This window comes from Glycine soja, chromosome 8 (genome assembly GCF_004193775.1).
Source record: "Glycine soja cultivar W05 chromosome 8, ASM419377v2, whole genome shotgun sequence".
NCBI classification, from domain to species: Eukaryota; Viridiplantae; Streptophyta; class Magnoliopsida; order Fabales; family Fabaceae; genus Glycine; species Glycine soja.
Window position 1 is genome coordinate 5,815,687 of NC_041009.1, and position 22,698 is coordinate 5,838,384.

The following is a 22,698-nucleotide window of genomic DNA, read 5'->3' on the forward strand; positions in this document are numbered from 1 at the left end:
TACTAAAATAAAATTCTGAAATTATGATCTTTCATTAGATTAATGTAAGACCTGAGATGTTTTTTTACTCCAAAAAATTTCTTGCGGAAATACTTATGAGTAGCATATTGTGACTAATGTAATAGGGGCGGGGACAATATATATTATCATATTATTACAACTATTAAAATAATGTAAGGGAAATTCTGTGAATTTAAAGGGGAAATCCTATTATCTTTATGATGAAAACTATAAAAAGAAAAATAGTATCTATAAAAAGAAGTATATTGTTAAAAGGGGATGTCATTATTTTTACAATGAATATATACTATAAAAACTAAAAAGAGAAACACAATATTTTGCCAAGAAATAAAATAAAATAGATAATTAGTACTTACATGCTATTCTTTCTATAATCAAACTCTAAAAAAATAAAAATTGATATTATATATAATATATTAAAAAATATTGTCCCCATGCCTCTATGTAAGTATGTAAGTTTGTCCCTGCAGTCTACTTCCTTTCATGCATATAGTTTTTTGTTAAAACTTATTGAATATGTTTTTACAATTTATTTATTTACTATACATTTTTTTAGAAAATATTTAGGATTAAATTATTTTTAGTCTTGAAATTTAAAATTGGTTTTTTTAGTCCTATAATTTATAAAAAAATTGATTTAATCTCCCTATCCAAACATTGTTAGATATTTTGCTCACTCAAGTAACGAATTATAAGTCATTTGTACATAAAAAAATTGAACAATGGAACTAAAATGAGTTTTTTTTTTTCAAATTATAGGGATTAAAAAATCAATTTTAAATTTAAAACAAAAAAATAAATTTATTCCAAATTGAAGGACTAAAAAATATTTAATTAAGCCTATTTTTTTATAATATTTCATGTAAAATTTGTAAATTTTCAATCTATTCCATGCTTGATAATTTTTTTGATAAAACCTCTATTTTATAACAAATCATAAACTTAACATAGAAAACACATTAATTTCTAAAATAAACATCTTAAAAAGATTGGATAGTATCTTTAAAATCTAAAACATCCTAAAAATTGATATTAGAAATTTGAATTCAACATAAACCACATTAGCTACGTTGTAATAAAAAAATATAGATTTGTTAAAAAAGAAGAAGATAATAATCATTGTTGTAGTTTGAAGGCTATCACAAAAAATTAAGTTTCATATTGTTTAAGATAGCTAGCTGGACTCATATGTTTGTATGTCATTTTATAATATGAGCTATTAAAGTGACTTTGAAGATAAGAAAGTCTTGCATGCATAAGCTTTGTTAGCAAATTCACTGATTTCTCCTGGTCCATGCAAAAATGGGGTTATGCAAAGTTTTATGATTTTATTTTAATTAAATTACAATTTTCTACTATATAACAATGGCAGAGACACAGAGTGTTCATGATTTTGTTTCCGTTACAGCAATCGCAAAGCCACATGATGATCGAGAGCGGTTATTTTTTAAAGTTTTAAATTTCATATAAATCATAATTGAGATTTGTGATTCTATTTATGCACACACATAAATTTTATATAAGTCATAAATGAGATTTAATTTGCAGTTTTCATGTGATTATGGAGGATTTTAAATTTCCGTTTCGAGCCATTAAATTTCCTGTATTTCATGAAAGGAAACTCCCCCTCAAATTGTGCATAAAAAGGTTACATGTTATCTAATTAAACTAATTCGATATCAAGATGGCCAGATTTGTGGGAGGACTTGGTCTCCTTGTCTGCATCATCATCATTTTATTCATAGGTTCATCCTCTAAGAAAACTCATTATAATCTTAATATGCTGCTGATGAACATATATGCACGGATTTTTTTATAGTGACATATATTACTGTGTATATTAATATGTTATGTTTATTTAGTATTGAAAATTGTATTCATTTTTCCTTGGAAAAAAATTAGGAAAAGAAGACCACATCTCAGTTCAAGGCAGGAAAAATCTAAAAGTTCAAATATCACTCACAGGTACTTAGTTATATTTATTTTATCGAATGGAAACTCAAATTTTATGATCATCCAATATGCAACTCCTTGTGGTTGAAATATATATATATATATTTTTACCAATAAGTTGATGGTACCTGAAAAGTAATGACAAATGCATTAGATTGTATAGTGAAGATTAATTATCAATTAAACTGGTATATGCATATATCTTGCATTAAAAAATTGTTCAACAGTTATAATAATCATATTGTATTTCATGGTGAAGTAGAGAATGACAACAATATTATATATTGTTTGTAGATTTACTTACTGGGTTGATAGAAAACACAAATAGTGTAAAGTGCTGCTTTGACAACCATATAGGGAGCTGCGTTCCTGGCTCAAGTGACGACGAGACTTGTGATGACATTTGTAAAATCAACTGCACCAAAGGTGGCCATTGCAAAGTTATTGGGAATGAACCACCAAATCATTTTTGTCATTGTTTATGCTAATTATCATATTATAAATCATAGGTGCAGGACTACGTACTTATTAGAATTTGGTTTTCCCTGTTATTGTTTTTTTTAATAATCTAAATGATATCTTATTAATAGATAATTATCTTTTTTTATGGAGAAATATGAGTTGTTGATTTATTAATTTTTGTTACTCCAAGAATTAAACTCACAACCTTCTTATTCTCCTTTCTTACTTTCCCACTAAGCTAATCCATACAAGGGTAGAACCAGGAAAATGAGTTGGGAGGCCAAAATTTAACACTAAATTAATAATGATTTATAGTTAAAATTATTATTTTTTGTATAATTTAGTTTATCTATAAAATTAGAAAAATGATTTAAAATCTAACATATAAATGAGAAAACCTCTTTGAAAACAATAAATTTAATTAAAATAGTAAAAAAACATAATTAAAAGCAATTAACGTATATATTTTTTTGAAAGGCAAAGCAATTAAGGCATATGATTGCTAAAATTATATATGACAAAAAAATAGTTATAATAACTAATATAAAAAATAATTTATATAACAATTAATGTACACTTGAAATCAATTAACATAAAATAAAATAATTATAGCTAAAAGTGATATGAGCAATTAAAAGCAATTAACGTATATTTATAAAATTTTCATTATAAATATAATTTATAAAAATGAAAAAAAGCTAAAGAAGAAAAATACACTTGACAGCCTAATAGGCAATATCGTTGGGTTCTTTTTAGATACTAAAATAAAGTTCCGAAATTATGATCTTTCATTAGATTAAAGACCTGAAATGTTTTTTTACTCCAAAAAAAATATATTGTAAAAATACTCCTGACATAGCATATTTGACTGGTGTAATAGGGGCGGGGCCAATATATATTATCATATTATTACAACTATTAAAATAATGTAAGGGAAATTCTGTGAATTTAAAGGGGTGACTGTCCCTATCGGCCAGTTCTGCCCCTTACCCTATAATCCTTAGTTACTTTTATTTGAGAAAGTAATTGTAGAAATAATATTGGTAAGCATTATCTATCAATTTTAATTTTGGAAAAAATATTTTACTTGATTTTGTAACATTTTTTATGAAGATATTAATTTTTTAAGATAAATATTTCTCTTGGATAAAATATAAATTTGGACAGTTCCTCTAAAATTTTTGTAATTCTTTTTTAATCTTTCTAAAATTCCTCTAAATTATTTTTTGTCTATCTTTAGTTTCTCTAATTTGGAAATGTTTATTTTTTTTTCATTTTACGTACTGTTTAAACCATTTTCACCTCTTCATAATACACTTTGAGGATCAAACATGATATATTTCAAATTTCATGATAGAGAGGGATGAAAAAACATTTTAAAATTAGAAAGAATAAAAACGAACAAAAAAAAGAACTTTTAAAATTTTAGAAGAATAAAAAATATGTTTTCCCTATTTTTTATTTTTTTATAGTTTTGAAGACATCAACTTACCTTAATGTCTCCTCAATTTTGGTCATTAATGATAAACTTTTCCAAAAGAGCTAATAATAGGGATAAAAAAAACACAAAATAATAAAATTAACATGCAAAGATTGTTGAAGCAAAAGAAGAAGAATATATATATTCGTTGTAATCAACCTAATTAATTTAAATTAACCATATCAACTTAATTAAAAAACATCTGAATTATCTTAATTAATATGTACTGATCATAATTGTTTTTTTAATAACTTTCTAATGTTTTTATTAAAATCTTATTTCAAATAATATTTTTTTAAACATTACCTAATATCATTTTATATTTACTTTCTTTTGTCGATTTTGAATATTTATTAAATTTCATTTTTAGTTTTTTTTTATATAAAATAATATTTTATAATTACTTTTTATCCTTTTTTCTGGTTTTACGTAAGTTATTTTTTAGCATCTTTTATAAGAAAGCACAAGAACACTAAGTAACAGCAAGAAAGGGAAGCCTCATGGCAATATAACTTACTTCTCGCTGTTATAGCCATCTTTAAATACTTTGTAAATAAATTGCAACGTTTTAAATTGTTGATTTATTACTGATCTTAAACTGCAGCAGGTAAGGCAACTCATGAAAGCAAAGTTTTCCCTCTTACTATATATATATATATATATATTTAGAGAGTAAATTTAGTGCTCAATTTGCCTTTCCAACGTGAATTGAGAGAGTAAATTTAGTGCACACCAATCTGTTTAATATGCTATCACACTAATATCGATCCGGATAGAAAGATTAGCAAGTAGAATTCTGTTTCTGATATCATTACTAGTTCTGATATACAAGTCTCCATTGATTCATGAAAAAGATTATTTTCTACTTCCTTTTTAACACTCTTTCGGAGCTCAGACATCTGTTTTTCTTTTTTCTGAAATCTGTTGAAATTTGAATTTTTATTAGGATTCTCAACTTTGCTGGAACTATATGTTTTATTGACTGTTTACACTGCATTTGAGACCTAATGGGGTTTACACTGCTTAAAATGTAAGAAAAGGACATATCTATGAAATAATATTAAAAAAAAAACATCTGAAAAATATCACTAGATTGAATTAAAACGGGCACATTGGCTTCCATAGAGTGAAATACGTTTTCCGCTTGGACATTGAAAAATACAGTGCTGTCTATTGTAATGGTGAGGGACAAGACCATCACCTTAAAACTCTAAACATACTTTCCTCTGTATTTAGGCTTTGGATCCTTAATTAACTTGGGATCACCAGCCTCCGTTAACTGAGCATCAGCAGGACTGAAAACTGCAGAATGAAGATTACCATCTTCTAACCATTTTACATGGTTCTCCTTAAATTCAATGTGTTTTTCCCTAGCCGCCTCAGCTATTTCCTCTGTGTAAGGACCTGTCTTGACCATTGTCAGTAACACCCTGCTATATCGTGAACTAAGGATCTGCTCCGATGAAGAAATCAGTTTAAAACATGGGTGCTCTGGGAAATGGTTTTCTGCAAAACCATCTTCTCTCAATACAGGATAGAAATACACAAGCCTGCCCCCCATTACAAGCATCTTGGCTGCAAGATCAAGCAAATCATGCACGCACTCAACTAAACTGTAAGCTGCAGTTGATGGTATGTGATTTGTTCTTTTTTCATCAGGAACAGTGTAAGGTTCCACAGCCCCCTTTAGCAGCTTCCGACCACCAGATTTGCGTCCCCCAGCTCGCACTCCGTAAGGAGGATCACAAATTATGGCATCAAATACCTAACAAATACCAAATATATCAACAATTTTTGTAAAAGCGATAAATTTGCATCCAGCAATTATTTTTGAACTTCACATTGTAGTATTTCCTTTTAAACAAAATTAGAGATAATGCTCCCAGATATCTTGCCAAATCCAGTACATATCAACTGGTGACAGAACATGACAGTCAAACATATTAATATAATTCTATCTAATACCCAATTGCATCTTATCCAGATATTACTATTCACCTCCTACTAATGTCCACTGCTATCATGTGGTAATAGAAACAATTAAGATTTGGTAGATTGCATTCCACCTAGGGGGATAAGGGCATAAGGCTTGGTTGTTGTTAAACAGTAATTTTGAAGTTTGATCAGGATTCAATAATCAAATGCTAAGCCCCCAAGCACATCTGGCAGGCTTACAGAGAGCCAGGTCATAAAAAAAAAGTATTGGGGTTGGTGGGATACCCATTCCATGATTCAATCTATTGCTAACCATCAGTACACAAGGTGCATTTCAAATCACCAGTAATACCAATCTATTACTTCATAATTTAGTAAAATAACACAAAGCCAGAATCAGCAGCACAATTACTGAAAAGAAAGTCAGAAACCACAAAACATATTTTATACTTTATCTTAGTTAGATAGCAAAAACACCAGTAAAATTGCTGATATTGGAAAAAATATTGAGTCGAGAAGCAAGCTGGATGCTCTCCTTTCAGATTGAAAAAAATAAAACAAATCATTAAGAACAAAAGTACAAGGGCAAGATTTTTCTTTTCAAATAATCACCTCTTTCAGCGTAGAACGCCATGGAGGAAGGTTGTTGTCTGCTCTTAGAAGACCAACAGGCATTGGCAATCCATACTACAAAATGTACAATTTCAGGTTACCATAAGTGGTTCTAAAATCTAAATTCCAACTATCCAAACACAATGTTTCATACAAAACCAAATAACAATAGTTATAGTTTTCGGCACATTTACCTGCTTAAAATTACTCCAAACATTACAGTTGGGACCACGTCCATCACGGACTACCCTAATGTCAATGTCAGCACCCTAAACAATTTAGTTCAGTTGTTAAAAGAAAATCTTCAGAATGTGTTTTGGCATGAACTTTCCTAGAAGTAATAAATTGTAAAAATAATATAAAGTAGGATAACTGGATAAGTTGCAAAAAAGATCACCCAAAAGAAGGGAGAACCAGACCATGGTCATTGCTCCAAAATGAGCTGCTGCAACAAGAATACTTCCAGTTCCAACAAAAGGGTCATAAACTAGTTTCCCAGAAGTAGCTAGTGCTTGATTGGCCATTAGAAAAGCAATTTCAGCATCCATGGCTGTTGGCCCAAGATAAGTACGGCTTTTCAACTGATATGTGGGTAAAAGCTTCCTATCTGCCCCACCAACTTCGCGACCAAAGAAGACTCTCTTTTGTACAATTGGAGGAAGACCATTATTACCTCCATAGTTATCAACTTCTATAAGCCAGAAGTTGTGATCCGGGTTTTTCAACTTTACTCGGCCCTGAGAACAAAGTGACCAAACAATGAAAGATAAGGAATACATTCTTGCAATAGTATCCGTTCAATAAATGACAAGAAATTTCATTCATTGTAACACATCTGACTTCATAAGCTAAAAAATAAAACGACTCTGGCAAGCCTGAATGAAAACAAATGGGGAAGACAAGGGGCCCATATGAAAAAAGTAAAACGATACTCAATGAATTAGAAAAGTTCAAAAACCTTGATGAATCAGAGAAAAAAAATCTAGGTACATATTGTTGAAAATTTAGTAGATATTAAAAAGCATCCAGTCAAAAAAGACAAAAATCTAGCAGAAGCTGCAATGTAGTTTCCATCATGCTCATCCAGATTAGAAAACATTCCAATGAAATGGCAGTGAACAGCAATGATACAAATTCCATTTCAAGAGATTATTTATAATCAACCTACTCAACAAACACTAAAAAAGCACTGCTGAACCACGTAACTACAAGAGCAGGCATAAAGTTAATAATTTGCCACATTCAAGGTCACATATCAAATTTCACAACACTTCCAAACCAATACCAACCAAAGCTATTCACAAGATCATAATTTTCACACCAATGAGATTAAAAGAACACCCCACCTTGAAAGGGATATAAGAGAGCCCTTGAATGAGCTCCTTTTGCTCCTCCAAGCTAATGACCTTCCCAAAGCAATCAACGGTTATCTTGAAAGTGCTATCAGAATCCAAGTACGGCAACTTCCTTTCATCAGGGTAACTCAACACAGACTCCTTCAACTCCTCATAGCTACTCCCTTCACCCCACAGCTCATACATCCCCTTCACAAGTATGCCTGCAAAAATTTCCACCCCAGAAACCAAAAACCATTAAAAATCAAAACTTAAAACAGACCCACAAATCAAAAACGAAAATTTCATTCGAGGGAAAAATAACCGACTTCGGGTAGCGATGTTTCGAGCGAGTTGTTCCGAAGGGAGGTTGACGAAATGGAAAGGGGAATCTGCGTGGTAGTGATGAGGGAGTTTCCATTGCAATTGCGAGGAAACGTCGCCGTTTTGGGGGTCCTCGGTTGCTCCGAAGAGTTGTGCCAGAGATTCCACTTCGGGTTTTCTGTAATCCAATAACCTGTGGAAGAAAACGCACAAGTACCACATGGTTTTTTCTCTCTTCGGAAAACAACAACAACACAAAAACGAGTTTGACAGTGAAGGAAGTTGGAGAAGAGCGGAGAGCAAATCACAGAGAAAGAGAAGGAAGGTGAAAGTGCTAAACCCAGGCCAAAGTCCAAAACCCTCGAATGCTTCCACTTTTTATTGTTTCTTTTTGGCAAAACTGCATTTTTCCCCTACTTATCTCTAATTTCAATTTTGGTTTTTTTTTAAAATTATTGACGTATTTAATTCTCCGTTACTTAATGTGATCTCCAAGTCCAAATTTAAACGTTAACCGTTACAAAAAATATTGACTAGCACGCGTCACATCCTGATTGAATAATGACCGACACATGTCACATAATCAGAAGGTGACACGTGACATCCAACATTCATTTGTAATCGTGTCTAAATTTGAACTTAGAGACCATTTACAGGATTTAACATAATTAAAAGACTAAATGCGTCAATAATTTTAAAGGAAAATCAAAATCAAAATTAGAGACAAATAGAAGATAAAAATGTAATTTTGTCTTTCTTTTTTACATGAGATGAGATTTTTGAATTTTTAACCTAATAAATAATGTATTTTTTTTTACTACAATTGTACTTATTTCTATGTATATATTAACTGGAATGGATTTTGGTTTTGGGGCTTTTTTCCCCGGATCATTCAGAAAAAAAAATAATTAAGATGGTTTATATATGATGTTTGATCTTTATAAAAATAATTTATTTTATTTTATTAAAAATTGATGTTTTTGAATGTTATAAATTGAGTTAAAGATAACCAACATTCTCACTTCAATATAAGTTTAATTGCTAACATAACCACATGAGACACACATCGGTTTATAATTTTTCTTTTCCACAAACTGTAAGCAATACCACAACTGAGCAACACACAATGTCTTTTTTTTTTATCCACGACACCATATAAGCACACGCCCCTTGCACTTCTCCTATTTCTCTTCCTTCATAGTTTCCAAGCCGCCAAAATTTGATATTGCTTGATTCATGATCTTCTTCCACTTTTCCTTCTCGATTTTCTTTTCCAATCAAAACATTCATACTAGTTGAGGAAGAAAGAGTATAAAACTTATCGTAATTGTAAAAACTAACCTAATATATTTTTATTTATAGTTAGGGTATTCTGAAACTATTATTTACTCTATTTTTTTATTTTATAAAAAAAAATTTACTCTCTCATTAAATAAATACTCAATTCAAACATTCATTTATTTTTTAAACATCATTCTACTCTATTTATTTTCTAATATTATGAAACCCTTATTTTAATTAATAAAATTATTTTCTCTCATTTATTTAATTTTGCCTTAAGCCTTAAAATGTCTAGACTTGACTCTAGACATGTAAAATGTAATTTTGAATAATGACAACCTATACATAGGTAGGATGTGTGTGAGAATTTGATATATTGTCATTAGTTTGGTACTTGGTGCGCATAATCCTTCCTGACTTTGGTAAGATAAATGAGTGCCTAACTATAGCTTGTACAAATTATAAATTATACATACAAGTGTGCTATGTGAAATTTCTTGAGATTGACTAATGTATTTTACCTTTCTCTTTCTCATTGATTCTAATTTTGAGTTTCTATCGCTTATTTATGTGTTTGTGTTAGGTAGTAGAACTAAAATGAACAACTTTCTAAAAATTTACTTGCATAGTGATTTTCTATTTTTGTTATTGTTAGGGAGATTTTGTATGTTATTTTTGCTAGATTTGATAGTGTTTAATTGTGCCGGTGAAAGTACTCTCTTGTTGGTTATGGTGGTTAACTGAGTTCAAAGAAGATGAAGAATGTTAGAAAAGAAGAATTAAAAAATTTTTGGTCATTTTTTTCTATATTTTGTGGTAATTTTTAATTTAAAAAATTATCTGCTCCCATATCTAATGATGGTACCAATGAGAAATGATATGTAAGTATGACATCAATATTCAAAATTTTGCCGAATTAAACTCAAATATTTTTATATTTATGAAGACGAAAAAATATATTTTAATACTTATTAGTCAATTTTATAATATAAAATAATTATATAACCAAAAAATTTTCGGTTTGAGTAGTAAATTTAATTCTCTTAAGTAGGTCTTTGATTTAAAACTTGTTGATAGAAAATATAATTAAAAGAGTAGAACTAAACTATCAAAGATAATCAGTCATGTTTATAGGATACTAGAAATAGAAATATCTTACTAGTACACGGCTACGGAAAAAATATAAAATAATTATAAGAATGATACGTCAGATTGCGGGGGTGACCTAGAGAAGTGCTAGTGCTGTGTATATGAAGTACTTATGTTTCGCTAGCTTTCCGTTCTTCTCTTTTTGTTCGCTTCGGCTCCTTTAGGTTTTCCTTCCGTGCGTTTACTCGGAACTACTCTTCCACTCTTCGGTACTGTTCTCCCTTTCCTTTAGCTGATGTCTATCATTCCACGTTTTTCTTCCTCTTTCGTATACTCAATTCAATTGATCTTCACCATTCGCCCTGTTCCCGATTGATTTTTTTATATTTTTAAATTGTGATAATTCACTTAGCAACATCGATTAGAAGCTAGATATGGTCATGGGTTTAGTCAATTTCGTGTTTTGAAGTCATGGGGTTGTTGGGCTTGCCTCAATTCCGGACCAACCCTAATATTCACAAATTTAATTAAGGGAGAATGTGAATTTATCTTTAATTTCACTGATTCTTTAATTTTTGTTATGTCTTGCTTAGTTTTTCTGCTTCTAATTGTAGTAGGTGTGCCTGGTGTACCTTTTTTTTGCCCGAGTTGTGTTCTATCGTTTGCTCCGAGGGTTAGTGATAAACTTTACATGTAAAATTGTATCTGAAATTTTCATCCCCAATTTTAAAAGAGGGTTAGTAATTGACTCTGAGTGACGAACCGTACCCTTAAAATATCTCATGGAGAAAGAATTCTTGCATCAATCTTTAACCTTTATCAATAATACATGAATACACAAAATTGCTTTATGGGCCAAATATTTTATCATTTAGCTTCTAGGACATGGACTTGCATGCTTTTATGCCTTTGAAGTGTAGATGCTAATAATCAGGAAGTTGGGTGGCAGCTTTGCTTTCTTTGCTATTTTCTACTTTTAATCCTTATATTATGCTGTCTTTTGTTTCATAAAGAAAGAATCCCATTTGTTAAAATTTTGGAAGTTAATTGTTTTTATTAACAGGGGATAGTTCTGCCACTTATTTGTGTGGATGGTGGGATGGCTTATCCTGCATAGTTAATTCAAACATTATGTGCTAATGCTTGTCTTCCTGCATTTATGTAGTTTAAAATGTCTGACGTGGAAGAGTATCGTTGTTTCATTGGTGGCCTTGCGTGGTCAACATCTGATAGAAAGTTAAAGGATACGTTTGAAAAGTTTGGCAAGCTTATTGAGGCAAAGGTGATCAGTATCGTATTATGACTGTAATCATTAGTTATTCTAGGCGAAGCTTATTATTGTCAGTATCGCATTTCATGTTTGTGTGTAGAAGTTGATTTATGCTGTACTTTTTGGCTTAGATCTACAGTTTATCCTTTTATTTTTGGAGTAAAAAATTGCAATACCTGCTGAACTCATTTATAACCAAATCAAGTAAACAAAATAAAAAGAAATTTGTGTAATATGATTACGAATCTAAGCATTATTTTTTTTGGAGATTGTTAATGTTCTCTTTCATCATATTTTTGAAACAGGTGGTTGTTGACAAGTTCTCTGGGCGTTCTCGTGGTTTTGGATTTGTCACATTTGATGACAAGAAAGCAATGGACGAGGCTATTGATGCTATGAATGGGATGGATTTAGACGGGCGAACTATTACTGTTGATAGAGCTCAGCCTCAACAAGGATCAACTAGAGGTGATGGTGATCGCTACCGGGATCGTGGTCGTGATCGTGACCGAGATCATGGAGGTGGAGGTGGCCGAGGATCTAATGGTGGTGAATGCTTTAAGTGTGGAAAACCTGGTCATTTTGCTAGGGAGTGCCCTAGTGAAGGGTCCAGGGGAGGAAAGTATGGTGGTAGGGAAAGTAGATATGGTGGAAGCAGTGGTGGTGGTTATGGACCAGATAGAGCAGATCGTTCTTCAGGGGGGCGCAGCAGGGATGGTGGTAGTCATGGAGATTCTGGAAGTGATCGATTTTATCGTGATCGTTCAGGACCATATGAGCGAGAGCGACGGGGATCAGGAGGCTTTCGTTGATATCATGTAGTCTTTCAATGAGGTATGCATCATGTAATGATCTCTCGTCTCTGCTTTCTGTCCTTGTGTTTTATGGCGTAGTTATTAGTATCGTATGAATCGTATCCCTATTTGAAACAAAAATCATGTCCAGCGATACAAATCATAGTATGACTCGTTTTTATCGCATGAATTGCTTCTGTATCGGATGATTTGTGATTCTGGAGCTGTCTTGCACGATCCAAAAACGTGGGTCACTAACAAATTGGGTCGGGTTTGCGGGATCCGACTTTGGAAAAAGCATTTCAGATCACTTTTTCTGCAAATTTTTTTTCAGGAAAAAGAGGAGAACTGCCACTTTCAGTTTTGCATGTGCCCAAACTAAAATTTCAATACTTAATTTTAGTTTTCAATTTTCAATTGCCTATTTTTTTATTCGAAGGAGAGGCTCTGTTATTAACTTATTAATCTTTCAACCAATTTCATCGTGAGGAGAAGTGCAACTGTGCAAAGTCACTTGCTGCTTGACCGCTTGTGCCTTTTATAATTTTTATTTGTCTTTTGTCTTCTTGTGGATGTCCCATGAGTCTATTTCTTGTAACTTATAATTTCCTCTCTCACTCTCTTTTTGTCAGCTTTATGGGTTCTTCTTTTTTAATTTCTCATCTCTTATTTGTTACTTTCATTTTCAGTTTTTTGAGGTACAAGACTTATTTCTTCTTATTGGTTTTACTTTAGAAGAGGTTGAACACTTTGGGTAGTTACTATTTTTCGTTCTTTTGATTTATGACTTGAATATATGATATATTAGGTTATATTTTTATTTTATTTTTTTCAAGTCACTCATTTTTACCTAAAAATGTCATATATTTTATTGATCATGTATCTTACGATTCGTAAAATAGCTTTCCGATTCACGATTCGAATCTCGATTCGCTAACCATGTTTTATGGTTCTAATGAAGTTGTAATGTGATTTTTTGCAGATGTGAAATTGAAGAGGTTGCTGTTAATGCTTCAACTTTCCTTTTCATTCGCACTTGACAATGCTCTGTGGACTTCTGGGATTGTTGTTTGGATGGATCATTGATACCAGTATTTTGATATGCAATACTCAGCACATTATGCAAACTCTTTATGTTCCTAAATGCTGATCTTTTGGTCTTGTGAAATCTTATGCATGCTTGACTTGAGGTCAAATTCGATGTTGTGCTCTATGCTATCTATAATTTGCTGCTGGGTATCTTGTGAATTGTGACTTTCATGCATGGGGAGTTGCATGTGACATATTTGCTGCTGGATTACCTGATTCAGTTTAAGACCTATTGGAAAGTTTTGTTGGTGTTGGATGGGTGGGTTTTGGAAAGTCCAAGATGGAGGTCCAAATGTGGAGTTTTGCTTCTTCTCGTTGGGAGAAGGAAGTTTTAAAAGTAGAATGCCCATTTGGCTATTATCCCGTCTCAGGATCTTTGAGTAAAAAGTAGTCAAGCGGGTAAATTATTAAATATTTGTCTCGTATACCTACTTTCTTATTTGCTAGATATCTGCTCTGGCCTGCTCTTTATTAATGTTATTGACCTTTTGGCAGGATGCTTGGCTAAATGTGGTCTTTTTGGATTCATCATTGGGTTCTTTTGTTGCTAACTGGACATGCATGGTTTTTAAAACTTAAAAAATCTTTTCAGCTGCAAATGGCTTACCTACAATTGCACTCAAATATGCATACCACTCTTGTTTTCTTCACGGGGGGCACTGATTGAAGGGGTTCCATTTTCTATGATTGTGGCACTTTGTTTGGGAGATCTTGATGCGTTGAGCAACTACGATCCATTGCTGTTTTTACATTGTTGCTCTATGTGGTGGAAGATTGCTCTCATCGAACATTTTACCTGCCTGCATGTGATGTTTTGTTTGCTGAGATCCAGTTTGTCCTTACCATAGGAGAGGGATAGTGAAAACCAAGTTTGGTCCCAATTTTGCATTCTCTTGAGCCTCAAGGTTGGGCTCGCTAGTATCAGATTTGAGATTGCTGCCTTACTTAACCTTCTCACTAAGGTTATGAAAGGAAATTGGTTGTGTTTACCCTTAGAAATTTATAATTCGGTTATCATGGTCTGTGTGCTAAAATTTATTATTGTTTCTATATCTGTTGTCATCATGTTGAATGCCAAATTCTATTCAATTGTGTTCATTCACTTTCTGTTTTGCCATGTGGTATATTTGACCGATTTTCATAGTTGAATTGATTTGGTGATTTATTAATTGGTTTTGTTGCATGCTTTAATCTTTTCTGGTCTATCGCCTTTTCATGCTTTTAATCAGGGAGATGTTATATTACTTTGAACCTTGGTATTCCTGGTTGAATTTTTAGATGCTTGTTAGCTATAAAAAATACAGTTTTTAGTAAGCAATAGATTTATGCAAATTTTTAATTTCTTTTGCTGTGCTGAGAAACACAATTTCATATAAGGATCTATTTATGATTTGTTAACTTAAATTTGTCTTTCTTTTTTTCGGTTTAATAATATTTTTTTTATGGTTTGAATTTCCATAGTTGACCGATTTTCATAGTTGAATTGATTTGGTGATTTATTAATTGGTTTTGTTGCATGCTTTAATCTTTTCTGGTCTATCGCCTTTTCATGCTTTTAATCAGGGAGATGTTATATTACTTTGAACCTTGGTATTCCTGGTTGAATTTTTAGATGCTTGTTAGCTATAAAAAATACAGTTTTTAGTAAGCAATAGATTTATGCAAATTTTTAATTTCTTTTGCTGTGCTGAGAAACACAATTTCATATAAGGATCTATTTATGATTTGTTAACTTAAATTTGTCTTTCTTTTTTTCGGTTTAATAATATTTTTTTTATGGTTTGAATTTCCATATTCTGAGTTTTTGATCCCTATAATATTAATGAACCCTTACTTTGATCTCCGATGTTACAGCAAGGGCTTAGAGCAGAAACTATATTTTTCAGGGACGTAAAAGTAAGTCCAAGTTAAAGGTGTAAATATGGTTGTAGGGATGTCAAACTTGTTAACGGTGAATTTACAACGAAAAGACTAACAAAAATTGTTATATTTACTGGATGTCAATCATATTTACACCTTTTAACAAAAAACCATTTCATGTACAGAGCCAAACCAAATATTTCGAAGAAAGCAACGTCAAGTAGCTAAGGAACATGTTGCATGTTATAGAAGAAATATCAAATAAAATGAAAATAAATCCAGTTAACTCGGTTAGGTTATATAGCCTTGCAGCCTCATGCCAAAATAACTCCCACAACAACCAGCACTAGATATAAAGTGACCTTTCGAAGTTGCTAGCTTCAGGGGAAGCCATGAACAACCAACAGATACAGGATGAAATAAGAAAAAAGATCTGTCTTGTGCAAGACACTCTTCTTGTGGAAGTTTCGACAAGGTTAATCATTCATCATTAAACGTTTAGGTTGGATTTTGAAGACATTGGGTATTCTTTGGATGATAATAGACCTAAAATAATGGTGATAATGTGGAGAGAACTAGCTGTGAGGATATGTGTAACTCTTTAACTCTTTTTTTTTTTAATAATTCATCAGAATTTAGAAATGAACCCAACACCGAATTATAACTAGTTTATGGACGACGTGAAGTAATTAAACTTTATTTTGGTATACAACTCTCAGATTAATATTTGAGATAATCGATGACGGGTTCATGCGTGTTTTGTTGAACTTGTTTTTGAGAAATAATCATTTATTTATTTTTATTTAAGAGAACTTATGAAAAATCCATGCGTGTTTTGGTAACAATTCAGATTTATTTGTTCTAGCTTAACCAATAGTTTCGGTTCGAGTTCAGATATGCAGCTGTGTTCATTGAAGAAGAGAGTTTTGCTGAGTCTTGTGATCTAGAAAAAAAAAAATAGAAAGTGAAAAAAAATTATTATTCTCAAAGTAACGACCCTAAATTTTGCAGGATGAATTGGGACGTTTATGCAAAAAAGGCAAATGACACATGAATTGTAGTGGCCGACCAATTAAAGAGTTTTGTGATCATGAAAGAAGGTCTTGAGTTCAATTTTTTCCAAGAGTAGTATACAAATTAAAAAAAAAAAAAGAATAACATGATACCGCCCACAGGGCACATACCACTTTGACAATAAACAAAACGAAGTAGCATTCTCTTCATGCAATATTCCTTATAATTTAGAAATATTCCACTTAGTGTATGTATACATGCGTTATCGCATTGTTAGTTTTCTTTGGGTGGGGTGGTCATTGCTTATTAACTTGGTCTTAATGTACTTCTATCTTCTCTACTTTTAAGGCTTATCTTAAGGGTTAAACACCCTGAAATTAAAGAACCATATATTCTGTTAAACACAGTGCAAATAGAAATGCTAGTTAATGCATGGAGCTTTGTCATATGTGATACGTTCAGCTGGCGTGAATGAAGGAAAAGGAAAGTAACATGACAGTTTTATGGCGTCTCAAGTATAATGCTAGAGTAACTAGTTGAAAATGCACATTGAAAAAGTAATAGTGATTTGATAAGAGTTTAATTTGTATACACTCTCAATATAAAACATTTTTTTTTTTACTAATATCTAATATAATATGATAATGAACATTTTACTTTGATAGTCGTATATAAAATAAATGCATTTAGTAATACAGAGGATTGAAAGCATTATCATACTCAAACTCTTTTAATGATGCAGCAACAAATGGTTTGATGATAGTGTAATTTTTATTTATTAATATAACATCTAGAAAGTAAATGATTATTAGTGTAAAGCATTTATCAACTTAGTTTGATGATTAATTTGTCAAAAAATTTAGTTGGCCACTTTTGATAAAATTTTTCCTCCAAACCTGGTTGGTTGCTCATCTTATTAATTTTTTTTTTTTTTTTGTAAAAATATATTTTACACTGACAATATATTAGTTAAACCGATGTGGTAATACAAAAGACTGAAAGCATTATCATTGTAAGACACTTTTAATGATGCAACAACAAATGATTTGATGACAGAGCAAAATATCTTAAAATTGAAAGTAAATCCATACAGTAAAGCAAATATAATATGCAAATCAATTTTCATTTCTTCATCTATTCGGCCAATTTTCATCTTTGTCAAATACATCTTCAGCTATACTTTGCGACTATCTATATAAATGGTTTTGTATTCAGTGTTAGAAAATGAAAACAATGCATGAATTAAGCTCTAAACGTATATTAGTATTAGTTTAGTCCTTATTCAAGTATCATTTTGACAATATTGCTTACTGATGTGATCTTAACTCGAGCAATCTGACTTCGAGCTCCGATACCGCGGTGTGATATCGGATATGGTGGTGTAATGTGAGAACCAAGAATGAGTTCACGCCAGAATCGTCTTTGAAGTGAGTTGGTTATTTCATAGTGAAAACGAGAGTAAGATCAGATTCACAGGACAAAGGTCTTTTTAATAGTCCTCTCTGTTCTGGATTCAGCCTTTTGGGCCTTAATCCATGCGTGTCCTCTTCATGGGGGTGATCTTGAGCCTTCCGTCGTATACCATAATACTTACTATACATCTAGAACAGGGTAGTTTGAATTCTAGTATAATCTTTTACTGATGATATGTGTCTGATGTTATAGTTCACATATCACTGCAGTTCAAGATTGATTCTTAAACCAAAAATAGATAGTTAAATTCAGGACTGTCGAATTGATTTGTTCTAGGGATATTTTCGATTAAAGAGCAATACCAAAGAATTCAAAATAATTTTCGATTTTCCTTAATTTTACCGAAGGCATAAATGTTCCACTTTCTTGGTTTGGTCATGTGGCCATCATATTGACTCACTTAATACTTGATTCCAAATGTGCTTGCCTTAAAATGATTCTTAATTATTAACCATGGATTTTGCATATTAGAGAAAATGAGGTATGTCTATGGTCATTTTGTCTCCTGAGTTCCCTAGCTATTGGATATATATACAAGCTGACCACAGTCTACTGCATTTATTTTCGAAGTTTATGAAAAAGGAAGAGAAATTAAAACAACTGAAGTTATTTATTTGTATAGTAATCACATTCAAAGTCTAGTATAGCCAATAAACTTGGTCAAAGCCAAAAGTAATAGCCATAGTCATCCAACCTCAAATCAGCACTATCACAATCACAAGTCCTTCTCACTGGTGTTTTACTTTCACCAAGTACTGTTCCTACACCTCCAAATACGAAAAATGCCAAGATGGACACAGCAAAAACCAATAACCTGATCTTATAGTCCCTTATAAAAACAGCTGCTAGCACTGACACAGCAGCACCAACAGAAAATCCAATTGCTGATGCTATGGAAGCCTGAAAAGGGTTAAGTTGTTCGTCATCTTCCTCCACTTCTTTGTGTTTGTTATTGTGGACTTTCATTTCAGCTACCTCTGTGTCTAATTGAGCGCACACATATTCTTCAATTGCCATACCGCTAGCCCCAACAACTAGTCCTGCGAAGCCGGCAAGAAGCATGGTTGTGATGTCTTCATTCAAAGCTTCAACGGCCATCATCAATAAGGTGATTAAGACCAACCCATTTTTGGCTCCAAACACAGCTCCAAGCCACTGCGCCCTTTGACAGTACTCAATATTGTTTTCTTCAATGTATTGGCTAGGCTTTGCTTCTATATCATTAGAATGTATGATGAGAATCTCAATATGGTCAATTGACATTTCATTGCTACTAGTGCCCAGAGAAGCCATAATGCACAAGAATTGTAAGGTACAATGATAAAGGGAAAAATGAGAAAAAGATTGCTTGTGGAGGACACACTCCCCTCATGGATATTATTATATAGATAGAATCATAGAACATAGAAGTAAGATTACAGTTAGGTAAGCTTGATGATAATGGACCTCAGTGGTGATTGTCTGGAAAGCACTATAAAGGGTGGCCATCTGTTTTAATAATTCCTCAAACTTTGAATTAACAATGAATTAACTATTTCATGGACCTGTATGGATGTTTGGTATGATTCACTTTATTTTGCTAAGTAGCATGGTATATGTTTATATTAATCAGGGAGAATCAGTTCAGCTCTTTCTCAATTTCTCATAATGAAAGTTTGTCTTGTGTTAAGTTTCTTACTATGCTTTAACTTAATAGGTTATAACTTATAACACTATTTAGTTAGTATGAAATAATCAAGGCTACTGTTAACGTAAACATCATGCAAACTCAAGTTCTGAATGATAATATTGGAGAATAGAGATAGGAAGGCAGATGTAGTGGCGGGGTTATTTAATAGGTTAGTGGCATCCCCTCTGTTGATTAATAACAATAAATAATAAAACATATAACTTTATGGATGTGAGGATCTACGTATTTATGATTAAATAATTCAGGGGAGTATGTATTCCACAAGAAAGCCACAAGCAACTTTGAACATGAAAAAATTAAAAGTTTAAAATTAATATTTTTTCACTGCAGTTCCTTCTAATTTAGAAAAAAAAATGTTAAATGTCCATGCATTATTACTTTGTTATTGTTAATTTTTCCATAGTGGGTTCGTCTGGACGTACTTTTCTCTCGCTCCAACGTGAAACTAATTACTCCACCACAATCATATGCATGCCAGGCAGTTTTCTAATGTTCGTGTGGATCACACACTCCCTTCAATTTATTAATTACACCCTTTAATTAGTTGCCACTATCCTGTGGAGTGCACACTCCATCAAATATACTAATATATACCTTCTTTCTCTCAAATCATTCTAAATCTATGTCTATTAGTTAATGCTAATTTCAAGCCAAATGTTTCATTTTCTGCTGGGATATCTTTTGCTTATATCAATTGCTTCTACTGCTAGCTTAAGTTATATTGATTTGTCTGTGACTGTACGAGTGTTTAAAGCAAAACGTCACAAACAAATTTATTTACTATACCTCTAAACACATGTAAGTTAAACGTACAAAACTATTCATTTCTTATAACTTTCATATTAATAAACCAAAACTCTAAGCATGATTGAACCAAGTAGATGAATAATATACATAACTACATACACATTAAGGTGGAAAATCGGAGACCTGGATCCACCTTTTGGCAGTGAATTTTAAACACGAACAATATATATATATATATATTTTAAGAAGTCACTAACTTGTTGCTAGTGCCATCCTGATCAGTGATCACTGTCTCATCACCTTTATCAATATTAGGTCCATTAACACCTCAAACTTGACTATCCCTCTCTATAAATATCCTTCATTAGAAGTATGTGATCTCCACAAGCCCTTCATATCACATAATTTCCATTAACTCCCTCCTTTTTGATCCATCTCTCAGTATTTTCCAACTTCATTTTACCTTTATCATCCTTCATGGCCAACCTTGGAGGTAGAACTAATAATGGAATTTCAACAAACCATGTTGAGATCCCAATCCATATTTCAAATGGTGTAGAGCTAAAACCAATCCAAGAGGTTGCACTTGCAGAGAGTAGTAGCATTATTGACTACTCTCAAAGGGCCCAGTGGCTTCGAGCTGCAGTGTTAGGAGCTAATGATGGGTTGGTTTCTGTTGCTTCACTGATGATGGGTGTTGGAGCTGTTAAGAAAGACATCAGTGCCATGCTTCTTGCTGGTTTTGCAGGATTAGTTGCTGGGGCTTGTAGCATGGCAATTGGAGAGTTTGTCTCTGTGTACACTCAGTATGACATAGAGATGACTCAGATTAAAAGAGAGAGGGAAGCAAATAACAATAGAGGAGTTAATGAAGAAACTCAAAGGGAGAAGCTTCCAAATCCATTTCAGGCTGCACTAGCATCAGCACTGGCATTTTCTGTTGGTGCTTTGGTGCCACTGATAGCTGCTGTGTTTATAAGGAATCACAAGATTAGAATGGGAGTTGTTGCTGCTGCGGTTAGCTTGGCATTGTTGGTGTTTGGAGGAGTAGGAGCAGTTCTTGGAAAAACTCCGGTGACGAGGTCTTGTCTTAGGGTTCTGGTTGGAGGTTGGATGGCTATGGCCATAACATTTGGCCTCACCAAATTGATTGGCTCTGCTGATCTTTGAATGCCGTTGTTTACTAGTTATTTAAGTACAATCTCATATTAGTAGTAATGTTTTTTTTTGGGTTGTGCTGTGAGTAATCACGGTAGCTAGTATTACTCTTTGATAGATTGTGGCTGTTTTGTTTAAGTGAACATGAGTGTGATTTCACGCTGCTTAATTCTCCACAAGGATTTTTGGAGTTCATCGTGTTTTCTTTTTTATCTTTGTGCTTTTGTTATAAGAACGAACATACAACATGGTATAAGACTGAACAGATATGGCTATAGGACAAATAAAAATGAAAAGATATAGGACTTCTTAGAAATGGTGCAGGAGTAAACAGAACAACTACACAGACTAACGGAGAAAGGAGCAAAAACTGATATGTTGTATTTCAATTATGCACACAAATAAGTGTTACAACGAGTTGCTTAAATACAAATGCTATAAAAGGCCTTGATTGTGCAAAGCATAAATCATTAATGACTAATATGCAAAAGTAAACATTATTAGCCTACATCCAGTTGCTAATCTTTAGCACAAACAACCTTCAACCAACCTTTATCTCAATTTCTAATACTTCTCCTTGAAAATTTTCTTCAATACGCCAAGCTTTAATGTCCACACTTCAAACTTGCTCTTCGCAAGGGTCTTTGTCGTAATTTTTGCAATCTGATTTTTTGAATTAATTGCAATGTTTCAGGTTAATTTCCTTTGACTCTGCTTCACTAATGGCATGATACCTCAATTTGACGTGCTTAGTCCTTCTATGATGAACAGGATTCTTCGTTATAGCAATAAGTGACTTGTTGTCCAGCCAGCATCATTGCATTTTAAATTTGCTCAACATATGATAAATTTTTTCCTTAGCCAAATGACTTAATTTGTTGCTGTTGCAGTTGAAATATACTTAGCTTCAGCTGCGAATTGGGCTACCACATCTTATTTATTCAGATTCCATGAGAAAACACAACTGCTAAATGAGAAAAAACATATCCCAAGGTACTCTTGGCATCGACTAAGCTTTCTGCTTAATTACTATTTGTATATCCTTGAAGCTCTCCACTTTTTTTTTTCAAAAACTACAAACTATAATATTAGTTGAACCTGTTATATATCTT

The 22,698-nt window shown here is 32.4% G+C and overlaps 4 protein-coding genes across 5 annotated transcripts; 2 read left to right on the forward strand and 2 right to left on the reverse strand.

Moving 5' to 3' along the window:
* Positions 1-4,976: 4,976 nt before the first annotated feature.
* LOC114421728 (tRNA (guanine(10)-N2)-methyltransferase homolog) lies at positions 4,977-8,496 on the reverse strand. The gene is made up of 6 exons (XM_028387792.1): positions 8,127-8,496; positions 7,810-8,021; positions 6,883-7,200; positions 6,658-6,732; positions 6,464-6,538; positions 4,977-5,681 (listed from the first exon to the last, which is right to left on the reverse strand). Exons 1-6 carry the CDS (start codon positions 8,341-8,343, stop codon positions 5,127-5,129), a joined length of 1,452 nt encoding a protein of 483 aa, XP_028243593.1. The 5' UTR covers positions 8,344-8,496; the 3' UTR covers positions 4,977-5,126.
* A 2,110-nt stretch (positions 8,497-10,606) lies between these two features.
* On the forward strand, positions 10,607-14,761 carry LOC114421428 (glycine-rich RNA-binding protein RZ1A-like). 2 transcript variants are annotated; one of them, XR_003668534.1, is made up of 5 exons: positions 10,607-10,760; positions 11,657-11,773; positions 12,067-12,595; positions 13,538-14,043; positions 14,140-14,761. XR_003668534.1 is itself a non-coding variant. In XM_028387333.1 (4 exons), exons 2-3 carry the CDS (start codon positions 11,663-11,665, stop codon positions 12,571-12,573), a joined length of 618 nt encoding a protein of 205 aa, XP_028243134.1. In that variant the 5' UTR covers positions 10,607-10,760; positions 11,657-11,662; the 3' UTR covers positions 12,574-12,595; positions 13,538-14,761. The 2 variants fall into 2 exon arrangements, 1 of the variants encoding a protein (XP_028243134.1); XM_028387333.1 differs by having other exon boundaries at positions 13,538-14,761.
* Positions 14,762-18,578: 3,817 nt separating this feature from the next.
* On the reverse strand, positions 18,579-19,355 carry LOC114424497 (vacuolar iron transporter homolog 2.1-like). The gene has a single exon (XM_028391358.1). The coding sequence runs from the start codon at positions 19,282-19,284 to the stop codon at positions 18,652-18,654; it is 633 nt and encodes a 210-aa protein (XP_028247159.1). The 5' UTR covers positions 19,285-19,355; the 3' UTR covers positions 18,579-18,651.
* A 1,445-nt stretch (positions 19,356-20,800) lies between these two features.
* On the forward strand, positions 20,801-21,781 carry LOC114424273 (vacuolar iron transporter homolog 4-like). Its single transcript, XM_028391110.1, has one exon. The coding sequence runs from the start codon at positions 20,906-20,908 to the stop codon at positions 21,596-21,598; it is 693 nt and encodes a 230-aa protein (XP_028246911.1). The 5' UTR covers positions 20,801-20,905; the 3' UTR covers positions 21,599-21,781.
* The last annotated feature ends 917 nt before the right edge of the window (positions 21,782-22,698 follow it).